The sequence below is a fragment of the Grammomys surdaster genome, unplaced genomic scaffold, assembly GCF_004785775.1.
Source record: "Grammomys surdaster isolate TR1022 unplaced genomic scaffold, NIH_TR_1.0 242, whole genome shotgun sequence".
In the NCBI taxonomy this organism is placed as follows: domain Eukaryota; kingdom Metazoa; phylum Chordata; class Mammalia; order Rodentia; family Muridae; genus Grammomys; species Grammomys surdaster.
In genome coordinates this window covers 1,871,371-1,888,184 of record NW_021604687.1, presented here as the reverse complement: position 1 = coordinate 1,888,184, position 16,814 = coordinate 1,871,371, and the positions used below count along the sequence as shown (strand labels likewise).

Genomic DNA, 16,814 nt, shown 5'->3' with positions numbered 1-16,814 from the left:
TTCTGTCTGGCTACAGGAAGTAGTTCAGAATGTATATCTGCCACTGCTAGTAGTCTCATCTAGAGTTGCCCTATAGACTTCCAGGACCTCGCCCATCTCAAGTCTTTGTCACAATCTAGAGTCTCCTTGCTGCCAGTTTCCCTTCTCGCTCCCACTCTCCCTGCATATGATCCCCTACTCCTGATCTGCTCTGTTCCCCATTCCCTTTCACACCAACTTTCCTTCTATCCACCTCAAATTTCTCTTCTATGTATCCTTCTGAGAAAGATTCAGCTATTCTTCCTCTTGCTCCCTAGTTATTTGGGTTGTTTGGGTCTGCTGTATAGCGTGGCTATCCTGTACTTTATTGCTAGTATCCTCTTATAAGTGAGTACATGCCATGCATATCCTTTTGTGTTTGGCTTACCTTGCTATTGCTAACATCTATTTATAAGTGAGAATATACCATGTATGACTTATGGATAAAATATCACCTCACTCAGAATGATATTTTCTAGTTCCATACATTTACCTGAAAAATTCATAATGTCCTTGTTTTTAATAGCTGGATAGTATTGCATTGTGTAAATGAACCACATTTTCTTTATTCTTTCTTCTGTGGAAGGACATGTAGATTGTTTCCAGTTTCCAGATATTACAAATAAAGCTGCTATTAACATAGTTGAGCATGTGTTCTTATAGGACGATGGAACATCTTTTGAATATATGCCCTGGAATGGTATAACTGGGTCTTAAGGTGGAATTATTTCCAACTTTTTCAGAAACTTCCAAATTTATTTCCATAATGGATGTATAAGTTATTAATCCCACCACCAATGGAGGAGTGTATCCCTTGCTCCAGAACCTCAGCAGCATGTTCTGACCCTTGAGGTTTTGACCTTAGCCCTTCTGATGCATGTAAGAAAGAATCTCAGGGTTGTTTTCATTTCCCTGATGACTAAGGATATTGATTTTTTTTTTAAAGTGCATCTCAGACATTCGAGATTCCTATGTTGAGAATTTTCTGTTTAGATCTGCATCTCATTTTTAAATTTAGTTATTTGGTATATTGTTTTCTGACTACTTGTGTTCTTTACATATTTTGTATATTAGCCCTCTATCTGATGTATGATTGTTGAAGACCTTTTCCCAATCTATAGGCTCTTATTTTGTCCTAGTGATAGTATTTTTTGCCTTACAGAAGCTTTTCCATTTCGCAGTCAATGGTTAATCTTAGTGCCTGTGTCGTTGGTGTTCTGTTCAGGAAGTTCAAGACTATTCCCCAGTTTCTGTTATATTAATTTAGTGTATCTTGTTTTAGGTTGAGGCCTTAGATCCATTTGGACTTGATTTTTGTTCAGGGTAATAAACATGGATCTCTTTGCAATCTTCTGTATGCAAACATCCACTTAGATAAGCAACATTTATTAAAGATGCTTTCATTTTTTCCATGTGGCTTCTCTGTCAAAAACCAAGTGTCCATGGGTATGTGGGTTTATTTCTGGGTTTACAATTTGATTCCATATATCCACCTACCTGTTTCTAGCAACACCACGTGGTTTTAATTACCACTGCTCTAAAGTACAGCTTGAAGTCAGGGATACTGGTATCTCTAGAAGTTCTTTCATTGTTCAGAACTGTTTTAGGTATCCTGGGTGTTTTGCTATTACATATAAAGTTGAAAACTCTTCTGTAAAGAATTTTAATCAAATTTTGATTGAGATTCCATTGAATCTCTGATTGCTTTTAGTAAAAAGACCATTTTCACTGTGTTAATCCTACCAATCTAGGAGCATGGGAGATCATTCTATCTTCTGATATATTCTTCAATTTTTTTGAGGAGCATTGGCATTACCTCTTCATTCAAATTCTGTGCTGAAACCATCTGGCCAAAGGCTTTTTTTTCCTTTGGTTGGGAGACACTTAATGATCATATTTATTTCTTTAGTGGTTACAGGACTATTCAAGTAGTTTACCTAATCTTAATTTACATTTGGTAGTTGGTACCAGCATAGAAAATCATCCATTTCATTTAGATTTTCAATTTTGTTGAGTACAACCTTTTGACATAAGACCTTTGGATTCTTTGAATTTTTTCAGTATCAATACTTGTGTATCTCTTTTCATTTCTGATACTTATTTTTAATTTGCATGTTGTATATCTGCATTTTAGTTAGTTTGGCTAAGGGATTGCCTATCTTGTTGATTTTTCCAAAGAACTAGCTCTTGGTTTTTTTGATTCTTTGCATTGTTGATTCTTTGTATTGTTGTCTTTGTTTGTAATTGATTTTTTTTTTTGGCCTAAGTTTGATTATTACCTGGCATCTACTCCTCTTCAGTAGGTTTGCTTCTTTTTTTTTTCCTAGAGTTTTCAGGTGTACTTTTAATTTGTTAGTATAAGAACCTTCCAATTTCTTTATGAAAACGTTTAGTGCTATGAATTTTCCTCTTAGCACTGGTACCATAGTGTCCCAAAAGTTTAGGAATGTTGTGCCCTCATTTTTGCTGAATTCTAGCAAGTCTTTAGTTACTTTCTTCATTTTTTCCATGATTCAGTGATCATGGAGGAGAGAGTTCAGTTTGCATGAGTATGTGGGCCTTCTGTTTTTCTTGTAGTGGTTAATTTTTAGTTCTAGCCACTCTCCAGCTCTCTGGATTCAAGAATGAAACACACACACACACACACACACACACACACACACACACACACACGTCAGCTTAACTTTTAATATGCCTAACTAGCTTAATATCTGGGTAATTCTAAACCTCCCAATGGAGTGGAGCATGGCTCCTGGGGCTGTTTCCCTGGATTTTTGCATGTCAGTGGACCTTTAATTATAATCTCACTGCTCCCCCATCATGGTGATTCTGTCTCTTCTTTTCCCCCCTATGCCCCTTGCTTATGCAGTGTAAAAGTTCTACTTCAGTCTCCCTGCCCAGTCATTGGCTTTACTGCTGTTCTTTATTACCAATCCAGGCCAGCTGTGGGCAGGGAGCATCAGCATCTGGAAGTACACATTCTGGAAGCCAAATTAAGACAAAGCATTAAAACCTGTCCCCAATAATTTCTGTTGTTGTTGAATCCATTAGTCCATAGTGATCTGGCAAGATGCAAGGGTTTTTTTCTTTTATATGTTGAGGCTTGTTTTAGACAAATTATATTATATTTATTATATTATATTATATTATATTATATTATATTATATACTAATTTATTATATGGTCAATTTTGGAGAAGGTTCTATTAGGTGCTGAGAAGAAGGTCTATTGTTTTGTGTTTGGGTTACTTGTTTTATAAACACCTGTTAGGTACATTTGAATCATAATCTCTGTTGGTTTCATTATTTCTCTATTTAGTTTCTGTCTGGATGACCTGTTAGTTGGTAAAAGTGGGGTATTAAAATCTGTGACTATTAACATGTGAGATTCAATGTATGATTCAAGCTTTAGTAATTTTTTTTTAATGAATGTGGTTGCTCTTGCATTTGTAGCATAGATATTAAGAATTGAGATGTCCTCATGATAGATTTTTTCCTTTGATGTGTATAAATTGTCCTTTTCCATATCTTTTGATTACTTTTGGTTGAAAATCTCTTAGGTATTTGAAAGGCTACTCAAGCTTGCTTCTTGTGTCTCTTTACTTGGAAAACTTTCTTAGCAGTTTACTCTGACATACTATTTATCTTTGTTGCTGAGATGTGTTTCTTGTATACAATGATGGATTCTCTTTAGAAGTCCATTCTGTTAGCAAGTGTCTTTTTACTGGGGAATTGATTCCATCAATGTTGAGAGATATTAATGGTCAATGGTTGTTACTTCCTGTTATTTTGATGTTGGTGGTGGTTCTCTGTGTGTGTGTGTGTGTGTGTGTGTGTGTGTCTGTGTGTCTGTGTGTGTGTGTATGTTGTGATTCTGTTGGTTTTAATGGTGTGACATTATTTATTTCTTGTGTTTTCATGAGTGTAGTCAGCTTCATTGGTTTGGGGTTTTCTTTCTAGTATCCTCTGTAGTGCTGGGTTGTTTGAAGGATATTGTTTAAATTTGATTTTGTCATGGAATATTTTGGTTTCTACATCTGTGGTGATTGGATGTTTTGCTGGGTATAGTAGTCTGGACTGACATCTGTGGGCTCTTATGGTCTTTTGTACATCTTCCCAGGCCCTTCAACCTTTCAGAGTCTCTATTGATAAGTCTAGTAAAATTACGATAGGTCTGCCTTTATGTGTTACTTGGCTTTTTTTCCTTTACAGCTTTAAGTATTCTTTTTTTTTTTAATGTACATTTAATGTTTTGATTATATGTGGTGGTAAGATTTTCTTTTCTTGTCTAATCTCTTTGGTCTGTAAGCTTCTTGTACATTTATAGGCATGTCTTCCTTTACACTAGGGAAAAATGTATTCTATGATTTTGTCGAAGATGTTTTCTGTGCTTTTGATCTGGGAATCTTCTCCTTCTATTCCTATTGTTCTTAGGCTTGGTCTTATCAGAATATTCCAAGTTTTTCATCATTTTGTGTCATGATCTTTTTAGATCTTGCATTTTCTTTGAACGATGTATGTATTTCTTCCATCATATCTTATATGTCTGAGATTCTCTCTTGCATCTTTAATATCCTGTTGGTGTCTGTAACTTCTGTCCTCTTTCCTAGATTTTCCATCTTTCATTTCCTTTTTCAGGTCTTGGATAGTTTTATCCGTAGCCTTCACCCATTTGATTATATTTTCCCTGTATTTCTTTATTTTTATTTGTTTCCTCTTTTACGACCTCTACTTGTTTTAATATATTTTCCTGTATTTCTTTATTAAATTATGTATTTCATCTTTAAAGGTATCCATCATCCTTATAACATTTGATTTAAAATTATCTTCTTGTGCGTCACTTTTTTAGGATATCCAGAGTTTGCTATAGTAAGATAGTTGGGCTCTGGTGGTGACATATTGCCCTGAGTTTTGATTGTGTTTTTGCATTGTCCTTTAGGCATCCGATTTTCCCTGGTGATAGCGGCATTATTCTGATGGCACGGGGAAGCTGTGGGCCAGACAGCAGAAGTCAGGTTACCTGACTGTGATGGCTGTGCCTCAGGTGGACCCCTCTGGCAAGGGATGGGTGAGACAATGCTCCAAGCTAGTAGAACTTGAGGGCCCCCCAAAGGCCACCACAGTGAAGCAGGATGCTCTTGGGTTTCTGCAAGCCTGCTCAAAACTGAAGGTCAAACCTAGAACTAGACAATGGAGGTCAGGGGCAGTGAGCAACTCATCTCTTTAGGCTGTGCCCCTTTCAGACCCTACTGGGGAGGTATTGTTGGGTCCTGGTTTCAAGCCGGTTATTCCTGGGGCCCACAGTCTTCAAAAGGGAAGCAGGATACTCATGGAGTCCCTCAAGTGTCCTCAGAACTGAAGGACAAGCCCAGATATACACAATGAAGATGAGAGGACCACGCAACTTAAAACATGTCAATTTCTAATAAGATTCTTACATACCACCCAAATCAACTCCAAGTACCAGTCACATTGAGAATTCAGGTTCCAGAGTAAGGCCTGATGTGTATTTACTTATCTCAGCGGTCTCATCACTGTTATATACAGCAGAATGTGATGCAGAAGGAATACTTATCAGGCAACCTGAATAGTAACTCCATTCAAATGTGTATTAGCTTGGTGTGACAGAGAAATAAACATATGGAGTTTTGATATCTGTTTCACCAGCTTCCTACAATGCTGTTAATGTTCATGTAATTCCTGATAAACATAGATATTACAGGTTTCTCCAAATAACTGCTGTATTATCGTTGGTCAACATGAAGTTTTCTTCCACAGAAAAGTCTCATCCTCATGGCAGGAAAATCCATGAATATTTCACAAAGTAATTTGTCGTGTAGAATTATTATTATTATTATTATTATTATTATTATTATTATTATTGCTATTATTGTCATTATTTTCAGACAGTATCTTTATTTAGCTCAAACTGCCCTGCAACTCCTACAATTCTACTGCCTCAGCCCCTTGAGCGATCAATATTTTTTTTATCACTCAGATACTTTCCTGATTTTTCTTTTACAATCAAAATTCAGTGTTTTGGAGACCAAATGTTCTAGGGATCTTTGCTACACCTCTTAGTTCTAAAAATATGCAATCAGCTATGATCACCAGTAGGTGGTAATATCCTACAAGGGAAATTGTCCTCATGGTCAGGTTTTCTTTTTAAAATTTCCTGACCAGTAAATTGCTCATTTTCTGTAAATCAAGGAAATCATTCCTGCTTACATTATGACAGGATTTGTAAATGTTTATTTTTACTGAAAAATCTCATAAAAATATGTTCACTAAAAAAATGTGATTGTTTAAATTACTTTAAACATGTTTTAATTCCCTGTTCCCTTTCATCTTCTGAGTCTGAACTATTCATCCTCACAAATGTAATGTAGATCAATGTGCTTTTGTTTCTCATAGTCAAACACTTTTTTTGAGACTTTATATGCTAAACTTGTGGGAATTATGATGCAATTTCATTCAAATATCTACATTAAATAATGGCAGATATACCTTGGGTGGGAGTTAAATTTAAGCTTATAGTTTATTAAATTTCTTGTTATAGGAACATTCAAGACTCCTACAAGAACGTGGTGTGGCTTATGTTAATGCAGATTCTTCTATAGAAGGTGAATATTTTTGGCCTCTTTAGAGAACAATGATTATTCTGCAGGTAACAAATTAGTCAAACAATTTCATCCTAGCACAGAATGAAGCCCATTAAGATAAAGTTAGTATACTTATGGTTGGTTTCCCATCTTTTCCTTTGATTCAGGGATGACTTCATGAGTACTTAAGAGGCATTTCCCCTACTATACATCAGTGCTAATTCAGGAAGAATTGCTTTCATTAATATACCTATATACCTCTTCTACTAGATTCTTTCAAATATGGTTATGATTTCTTGTTGAATGTCTTATTCACAAACTTGAAGAATCTTTTTTTTTTCATGTATGACATATATGACATTTAACTATAAGAACTGGTGAAATGGATAACCCATCAAAAGCAATTTGAGAGAAGCCTGGCAAACTCAGATGTATCCTAGGAATCTATTTAAAGATGGACTGTGAGAACTGACTCCAAAAAGTTGTATTTTGATTTTCATGTGTACAAGGTACACGCACACTCACACACACACATTTCGTAAGTGATAAATACTGACCATTTTTAAATCATATCATTTGGAGCTGTTATTATTATTGATAATTTTGAACCTTTGATTTGTCTAGCATTTTAGCATATCACTGGGCTTAGATAATTATGCCATATCTGGAACTGGACCATAGGTTTTAGGATTAAGAACAAGTACAGATATGTTCAATGTGATTGAGATATATAACCCTCAATTTATATTCTATTCTTTGATTAAATGTTCATTTCTCAAGGGATATAATAAAACACATATTTGTGAATTTATGTTAAAATATTAACGTACACATAACAAAAAGCTAAGGTGATAATTTTATTCATTTACAAGTTTTTTGTAAATAATAAAGTTTATAAAATTGAAAAAAATTGAAAGGTTTACTCAAATCACTCTTAATGTCCTCTCAAAAAGATGTGTCCTCATTGAACTGAAGTGTGTTTCTGTCCTGTGAACTCTCATAGAGTGAATAAAAGATCTTGGAAATAACCTTATGTTGTGGGCACATGTAATAGCAAATCCGGGTTGTCATCTTGACTATATCTGGAATGAACTACAATTCAGAATTGGAGGGCTCATGGTCCAGATCTTCAGTGATATGAAAAACAGACCAAGGACAAGAAACGAGAGTAGAATCTATGGAGTGGAAGCCATGTGCAGTGTTACATCCAGGAGTCAATGAGATCCCTCTGAAAATTTAACATGAACCCAAAGGATGAAGAAGTCATACAGATATGATGTAGAACAGTGATCCAAGCTGAGGGAACAGTATTTGAAAGGGACTTAAGGAAAATCTCTTGGGTAGAATAGGAAGTAGAAATTTGGAGAGATGGCCTGTTGAGCTCTTTATCTAGTCTTCAGGACAAGATTCAGCAGTCAGTGTCATAAAAGTTTGTTTTTATAGCTTAACATTGAGATCATTAGAGGGCTTTTTATTAAGTGCATTTTTTGAAAGAATAATTCTATGTAGAGTTTACCAATGGCCTTTGAATAAATTAATAACATAAATAAAACAAATAAACCAGCCAATTTTTTCTCTTTCAGGAAACTACACTCTAAGAGTTGATTGCACACCACTGATGCACAGCTTAGTGTACAACATCACAAAAGAGGTAAAGAGATGAAATAATCTTTGCAGAAACTCTGCAAATCATATTTTGGATGCAATTATTATTTTAAATATTTATATTGTTTATAGTTAAACAATATAAATATTTTTCTTTTCTCATGAAAAATATTCTTTCTTGAACTTTCACAGCTAACCAACTATTTCTCCATATACTATATGCCATCTCTCCCACCTCTGTGAGTCAGCCTATAGGCTGCATTCTGTCTACCATCTGTACTTTGAAAATGAAGAAACAGACCTTTCAAAGCAGCCACTGGAGTCACAAAGTAGCTAGAACTCCTGCTTAATTCCTTTACTATATAATTTCTTTATGTCTCCTTGTATGGTAAAATTAGCTAACTCATGGTGTAAGAATGACTGAATGACTTAAATGAAAATGCACCTATTTGTGGACAAAATTAGATGATCCCTTCTTAATTTTTGCCAAGTACTCCAATCTTTGGCTCTATCACGAGGCCCTGACCTTCCTTCCAGCTCTCTTAGCAGCAACAGACACTGAAGCTGGTTGGAGGCACCACCTACACTTATATGTGAAAGGCTCTTTAAGAGAGGGTTCTGATAGGTAGTCGTGATCCATCTGAACATGAGATCCAGATCTTCCTGTGTTAGCCTCCAGATTACCAGAGTTGTAAGAATGTACCATCATTCTAGCTGCATGACAGACTTTTGAGACTGACCTAGAAATTACTTCAAAAACCAAACAAGCCACCAACCCTTATCATTGAACATATTTACCAATTCAAATGAATTTCTATCATATAAGACTTCTGCAGTCCTACCAATAAGAGGCAGTAGTAAAGGAATATTTTCTTTAGTAGGAGAAGTATACAGTTTTGAGAATAACTTTCTTTGATCTGGTAAAATCGGCCTGTGATTGCTTCTCCACAGACAATGATTTGCTAATTTGTTGAATTCTTTTCTATACACACCATATCTTCACACTTGCAACTACACACATACAAACATTTTTCTCTTCAGAACTTTTTATTGTAACTCTCTAATTTCTTTGCTTTTTATTGATCCCAAAGCTAAAAGTATACCAAGGAAGCACCACACAGCAGCCACATAATTCACAACAACTTCTAATATAAAGATTGCATCTCTTATTTTGCTGAAATGTAGTGTAACTCTTCATTTTCTTATTAATGGACATTTAAGTTTGTGCATTGGATTTGTGAGTATTCTCTTGTTTATAATTTGTATAGCTGCAAAGCCCGGATGAAGACTTTGAAGGCAAATCTCTTTTTGACAGTTGGACACAAAAGAGTCCTTCACCTGACTTCATTGGAATGCCCAGGTACAGCAACAACCCAGCCATTCTACCAAGTTTGGTCACTGAGTGAATGTTTTGGATATAAAAGAGTATATTTGTTTCAATTTTTTTGTAAGAAATAACTTTCCAAATATTCTAACATTTGACAAAGAAATATTTGTCATTAAAATAAAATATTGTATTTAAAATAAAATATTATCCTGTGTTTTGAAATTATACCTGAGGGTTTCAAAGTTTATTTTTGAGCAAGCTATATGCAAGAGGCAGCATCCAAGTATCAAAGAGCAAATTTGGCATTTAATGTAAACTGAGGTGTGATGCAGAATGGGCGATCGATTAAGATCTGCAAAATTATCTCCTTGGGGGCTGGCTAAAGACCAAAATAAAAAATTCCTTCAGAGGAAGCAAGAAAAATCCTTTGTGTGTCAATGAAGATAGAAATAATAAAAAAATAGTATGCCTCTCCCTCTCCCTTTCTCCCCTCTCTCTCTCTCTCTCTCTCTCTCTCTCTCTCTCTCTCTCTCTCTCCCCCTTCCCCTCCCCAAGTGCGCGTGTGTGCACACACACACAAACACAGACATACACACAGACACTCGATAGAGGAAGCAAGCTTCAGCTAGTTCTAAGAACTTTTTCTTCTCCTATAGCTTATACATCCCAGCAAAATCTCTCAAGGAGCACAAAAATGATAATGCAGCTATATTCTAGTTTTTCTTTTAGTGAATGATTATTTTTAAAATGTATGATCCTCAATATCTTTACATTAAAAAATTTAATGTATTACTGGTGAATAAATAGAAAATCATTCCCAAGAACATACATACATTTATAACTAAGTAAATTGTTATGAATAAACATAAGTTAAAAAAGCAAGATAATTTTCTTAGCAGGTTGTCTTCATTGACAGGCTACAATTTCTGGTTACAAAGAAAGAATCTTAGTAAATATCTTAAAAAGGAATCATGTAAAATTTTTAAAAATTACAAATGTAAACTTTTATTTTAAAAAAAAAGTTTTTTCTATTTTAAATCTTCAGGGTACATAACTATGCAGTAATAGTTTTTATTAAACCTTATCAAGAAGCTGAGGTCAAAAATGGGAATAAAAAATTAATTATCACCTTGAGCACTAGCCTAGCCTCAGCAAAAAGTCATGTAAGCCAGTGCTATTTGAGCTGCCATTGTTCTTATTCCCTGAGCTTAAAAATTCCCTAGCTCAACTATTAAGAGCGTGTCTTTCTGAACTTCAGTTTGTTTTGTAAGATTTTCTACATCAGAGCCATTGACAAAAACATCTTAATAATCTTCTCGAAACTCTTTCTAAGGGTGGTGGTCCTTGCTAGCAATCTGCATTTCTAAGTTCTTTCCAAGTATGGTAATTCAATCATTAATGTGTTCCAGAAGCAATGCTTGAAAAATCATCAAGCACTATTATCTTGACTGGCAGTGATATGGCCCAGTGGACAGCTGGAGTCCCCTTAGACTCTTCACCCATCACATAGATTACGAAGAACATGTAGACCACAAGAACAACAAGCAGAGAGATGCTCCATAACAGCATCAAATACTCAGGACACATAGTGCTTGGGTCACTGCCTTTCTGAAGAACACCCATCTATTTAGTACTAACTGGTGGTCTGCACTCTCTAAGTACTTAAGCTGTTTTTTGTTCCTGTTTCAGCAGCCTTGACAGCCACACTTCTAATGTCAAGGGCCCTTCAAATTATACTGTAAGAAATAAGTAATATTTTTGTAAAGGGAAGGGAGAACTATGGTGCCTTTTAAGATACCTGATATTTGTACACATAATTGGTCACAATGGAGAAAATGGAACACAAGTCCTGTCAAACATTTATCACGTCCTTTTTCTGAATGGCATGCATTTAACAAATATTTTGCCTACTCTGATAATATTGTAACTATGACTTAGTGGTTGTATCTTTACATACAAGGGAAGGGAAATAAATATCTCAATAGTTTGTAGAGGTAGAGTTCTACAGTGTGAAATCTAACTGATTTTATATCCTAATCTGAAAATGGTTGTTTCCATTCACTAATTTATACAACAATCAGAGATGAAATAAATATTTTGAGCATAAATATTTTCCAATCTCTGAAATCTTTAAATAAATTTTGATTTATTAAAGTGCCCCTCCATAGAATAGTATTGAAGAGGAAGTACATTTTTCAGTGCCAGAGAAAATATCTTATTTTAGCTGTATGTCTAATGCTCTCACATTTGAAATAGTATGACTAGAATTTAGTAATTGACCTTTGATCTTTATAGAATGAACAGAGTTCTCTGAGCTAATTATACTATTTTTGTCTTTCAGAATTAGCAAGCTGGGGTCTGGCAATGATTTTGAAGTGTTTTTCCAAAGACTTGGAATTGCTTCAGGCAGAGCCCGATATACTAAAAATTGGGTAAGTCTAAATTAGAGAATCCTTGCAGATTAAGTATGGATATATATTAACTAAATTGATAAGTTTTACTTTAAGAAGTACCTTGAGCATTAGAGGAAGTGGAAGACTGGAAAGCCACATAGAGATGTCTCATTGGTTGGTTGTCCTGTCTTTGTTACCCTGAGCCTGTATTCACATTCAAGTTGCACTCGTACTGCTTTCTGCAGACCTAAGCACAATGATTTTCTTAAATCATCAGTTCTCAGCCTGTGTGTCCTGACCACTTGTGGGTCAAACGACCCTTTTAAAGGGGTCACATATCAGATATCCTTCTTATCAGATATTTATATTATGATATATAACAGCAAAGTTACAGTTATAAAGTAGCAACAAAAATAGTTTTATAAGAGACTATTTAAAAGGTTGCAGTATTAGAAAGGTTGAGAAACATTGTCTTAAATGTGTTCTGTTTTATTGATTCATTGACTCAATATTCACTTCATCATTTAAGTTCCTGATGATTGTGTTGGGCTCATCTTTCCTCAGTTTCACTCCAAATACATCAACGCCAGTAAGACATGACAATAGCTTGACTTTTGTCTTTATAGTAGCTCAGGTCATCAAACAGCAAATCACTGAATAGAACTTAATGTAAAGAAACAAAACCATAAATCACTTTTTTATTTCTTTTATTTAATGATTGATAAATCTTTAGTAAGTTTTAAAAATGTATATTTTATGAAATCTGAGTTCGTTCTGTGAAAGCTTCTTTCTAGCAATTTATGTTCTTATGACTAAAACACCCCTGTTTTCTGTTTTATAGTGAGAAGGTTTTTCTTTTTAATTTTGTTCTAATTTTAATTTAATTTTAGCTTTTAATTTGTAAGTAATATCTTATACATATACTTTTATTTTTCAGATATATTTTATTAAAGAAAAAAGCAACAATTATTTTCTTACTTAGGTTTATCAATGCTCTGATGACACACCATGACTAAAGCAGCTTGGGAACGAAAGATTTATTAAGATCACACTTCCATGTCACTGGTTAGTATCACAGGAAGTCAGGGAATAATCCTATACTCACAGAGCTGATGCAGAATGCATGGAGGAGTGTTGCTTACTGGCTTGCTTATTGTGACTTGTTCAGCCTGGTTTATTATAGAACACAAGATCACCAGCTCAGTAATTTTGGTACTTCCTCCATCAATCACTAATTAATAAAAGTTCCTACAGGCTTGTCTACAGCCTGATCTTATGGTAGCATTATCTCAATTGAGGGTCCCTCCTCTCAGATAACTCTAGTTTGTGTCAAGTTGATATAAAACTAGCCAACCCAATTATTAAAATGATTGTTCAATTTATTCAAGATGATTGAAATATAGTCACAGGGAAAACTATTGGACCCAACTCTAAATTCCCATTGTGCTTAAATCCTAAAGTCAGATGGGAATATTCAGATGGCAGTGAATCTTTGTATGTCTTTTCTCTTGATCAAGCTACTTGCCCCCAGCCTGGGATCTTTGGAGATAAAAAGTTGTATGAATTTTGATGGGAGTTTTGACAAGGGTAGATACATCTGACATATTTAAAACTAACCCAGCTAAATTCCAGGGGATTGCCAAATGTCCTTGATAATCAATTTTGAATTCAGAATTAAACTCATTCATCATTAATAATGTCCATGTCTGTCTCTTACTAAATTATACTAAAGTGTTCTTCATATCAGTAATGAAAGAACATAGTGAGAAAAAAATGAAAACACATTGTCAGCAGTTCGCTGTGAGAAAAATTCTTGATCTCCCCATATGTAGCTTCCCTGTGCCTGTTTTTGAGTGTAGTGCCGGGGAAATGTTAGTGGTCCCCCCAAAACAGACAAGAGCCAAGCCGATGCACTTCATATCAGGTTCTTTATTCTTTTTGCACTACCTTGCCCCTACCCCATGCACAGCCATCATGCAAAATGGTTTTGATGGTGGGGAAGCCCTGAATGTCTATTGGGCCAAGGCACTGAAGTAAGCAGCAATCAGGGGGAAAGTATGCAAGCATCTAATTGGAAAGCTGCTGTGGCCTTTAACATAATTGGATGGTTCTGGGAGTTGTATCATAAACTTAATTTCTGTTCCCCTCTGCATTGGTGGTGGTTATGTAGGGCATGGGCTTGTAACCTGGGGGTGCAAGTTTGTTGGGAGAATAACCTGGAGACACTGGTCTTTTTGAGGGTGTAGCCTGGAAAGGCTGGTCTTGTTGAGTGATTAGCCTAGAGACTGGGTTTTGTTGGAGGGCAACTCAGAAACTAATGCAAGATACTAGGCTGCTAGTTTAACTGAATTCAAAATTAGGTCAGATTCTCTAAAATGGCGTCTCAATTTAAAAGAATTAGCCTCTCATAAGCATCACTTATTTCTCCTTAGAAAGACCCCTAAGTTCACTACTAGGGTCCCCCTTGCTTATTTTCTCCAGTGGTCATTATACTGCCTCTCAGAGTTCTCTCTGTGGGATTATCAGTGATACATTGTTCTACTTCATAATATTGCTTCACTGGTGTTTAGTAATTCCTCAATTCTCTCCTTAAATAATTGCCTTTCTAATGCACCACTGCATATTCCTCTCTTTGGCTTCTCAACCAACTTCTCTATCTCTGATATTTTGGTTGTCAACTGTCTGGGGTGTTTCCCAAGGAATGTTTTCATCTTGTTTTAGCAGCATGTGTATATGTATATTTGTCTGTACATGCCTAGTGTAGTCCTCTACTAAGTTCTAAGAATCTAAGTTTATATAATCCATGTCTGTCAGTGTCACCTTAATAACACCACAGTAAATATCATGCTATAGGGCTTATTATAAGCCATCTTAAAGAGATGCATTTTGTTTTTTTTTCTCTTCTAGAAAACTAACAAAGTCAGCAGCTATCCTCTCTATCACAGTGTCTATGACACATATGAGGTGGTAGAAAAATTTTATGATCCGACGTTTAAATATCACCTCACTGTGGCCCAGGTTCGAGGAGCGATGATATTTGAACTGGCCAATTCTATAGTGCTTCCCTTTGACTGTCAAAGTTATGCTGTAGCTCTGAAGATGCATGCTGAAACTATCTACAATATTTCAATGAAGCATCCACAAGAGATGAAGGATTACATGATATCATTTGGTATGTTGCAATTTACCTTTCAAATGGACTCCTGTGTTTCAAATAGTTTCTTATTGTTATTTCTATTATTCTAGATCAAATATTCTTTTTCTCTTGAGACTGCTCTAAATTACACAGAAGCTCAAAAATATATAAATATTTCATAAAATACTTTTCTATATTTTTTCCACATCATTAGCTATATAGAGACCATCAAAAACTATGGGACTTTGTTTATTTTACTGAAATGAGCTTGCAAATCTTACACTGACTGGTTTTAATCTCCTGGGCTGTAGTGATCTTCCTGTTTTGGCTTTCAAAGTTATGAGACTGGAGTTATTGCCCCCTTACCTACTTTAGAAACTATGTTCTTAAAGCTTTTGATAATTTAGATTTCTGTTTCAGATTCACTGTTTTCTGCAGTTAATAATTTTACAGATGCTGCATTCAAGTTCAATCAGAGACTGCAAGACTTAGACAAAAGCAAGTATGTCCTAAATCAATCAGTCAATCAATCAATCAAAATATATAATTAAATATAATTATATATGTAAATATCTATGTAAAATATCATTCATTCACATTTGCATTGCTGAAGTACCTTGGGGAATTGTTTTATATTTCTCCCTTCACTCTAATGCATCCTGTTCAGCATTTCCTGTCATTCAGATCTTATTTCTGATAGGAGTTGCAACTAGCTGTCAGTGCCTTTCTCCTGCCAGATGCTGAGATACAATTTAACAACTTTAGTATTGGCTCATATATGTTTCGGTTTCATTTGCTACCTTTTCACTCTCTGTGCATCATTCTCCATCTGGTTTCCTGTGGATCCCCAGTTCCGGAGGGAGTTCCACAGTGATCTCCCAGCTGAGGACAGAGTGAGAGCAGGGAGGGTCTGCTACCGTCTCTGCCACTGCCTCTGCCTGCATCTCCACTGTCCATTGGTCTCCAGCCAAGCCTGGTGTGAGAGGTCTGGACCAAAGGGTACATAGTACGATCAGGGAGGAGAGATTGCCTGCCCCGCTGCTGCCTCTGCTCAAGTCTCCAGAGTCGCAGCTCGGTCACTCCCAGGTGGTGCACTTGTCTCTCTACACTGAGTCGGCCTGGGCTGGGCCGATAGGAAGCCGGCTAGCTGGCAAGGAAGCAGCTTGGTGCCCCAGGAAGGTTTCTGGAGAGCAGATCTCTCCCCAAGTGTTACAGCTCTAGTGTTAAAGCTCTTGCGATAGAAACTCTCGGACACCAAAATGATTCTCAAACACACCTTTACTTTTCCAGAATAGAACCCTTATATACAGTTATATACAGGGTGGGTTAGGGTCTGGCAGCAGATAACGCCTATTGGCTTGGTCTGAGAGCTTGGAGATACCTCATCTACATGTGGGAGAGGCTGAGGCGCTGTTCTTCTTGACTGTTGGTCATAGACTTCTCTTTGGGAGGGGCTGTGGAGGGCCAAAGCTGAATGAAAAGAACCAGGGCCTGGGGGCAAAGCCAAACTCCTGCCGTCCTGATAAAGGTCCAGGGTTCAAGACTTGCTCAACCAGACACTCAGCTGCTTCTCCCAGCACAGCACCCCACAGTTTCCTTTATTCTTGGAGGGTACTTCTCAACCTCTACTTGAAGTCATTATGTCTACATACAGACCTTCCTATCCACCACTAGTAAAAATTCTAAAAAGAAGAAGAAGAAGAAGAAGAAGAAGAAGAAGAAGAAGAAGAAGAA

General features: G+C 36.0%; 1 protein-coding gene across 3 annotated transcripts in view; it reads left to right on the top strand.

The window, feature by feature from the left end:
• Folh1b (folate hydrolase 1B) overlaps positions 1-16,814 on the top strand; it is a 57,867-nt gene that overhangs the window by 35,194 nt on the left and 5,859 nt on the right. For all 3 annotated transcript variants that reach the window (XM_028774694.1, XM_028774693.1, XM_028774692.1), the window contains 6 exons: positions 6,577-6,640; positions 8,203-8,270; positions 9,493-9,584; positions 11,893-11,983; positions 14,852-15,116; positions 15,501-15,582. In XM_028774694.1, coding sequence (XP_028630527.1) covers positions 6,577-6,640; positions 8,203-8,270; positions 9,493-9,584; positions 11,893-11,983; positions 14,852-15,116; positions 15,501-15,582 — 662 coding nt within the window. The remainder of the gene's footprint in view (positions 1-6,576; positions 6,641-8,202; positions 8,271-9,492; positions 9,585-11,892; positions 11,984-14,851; positions 15,117-15,500; positions 15,583-16,814) is intronic.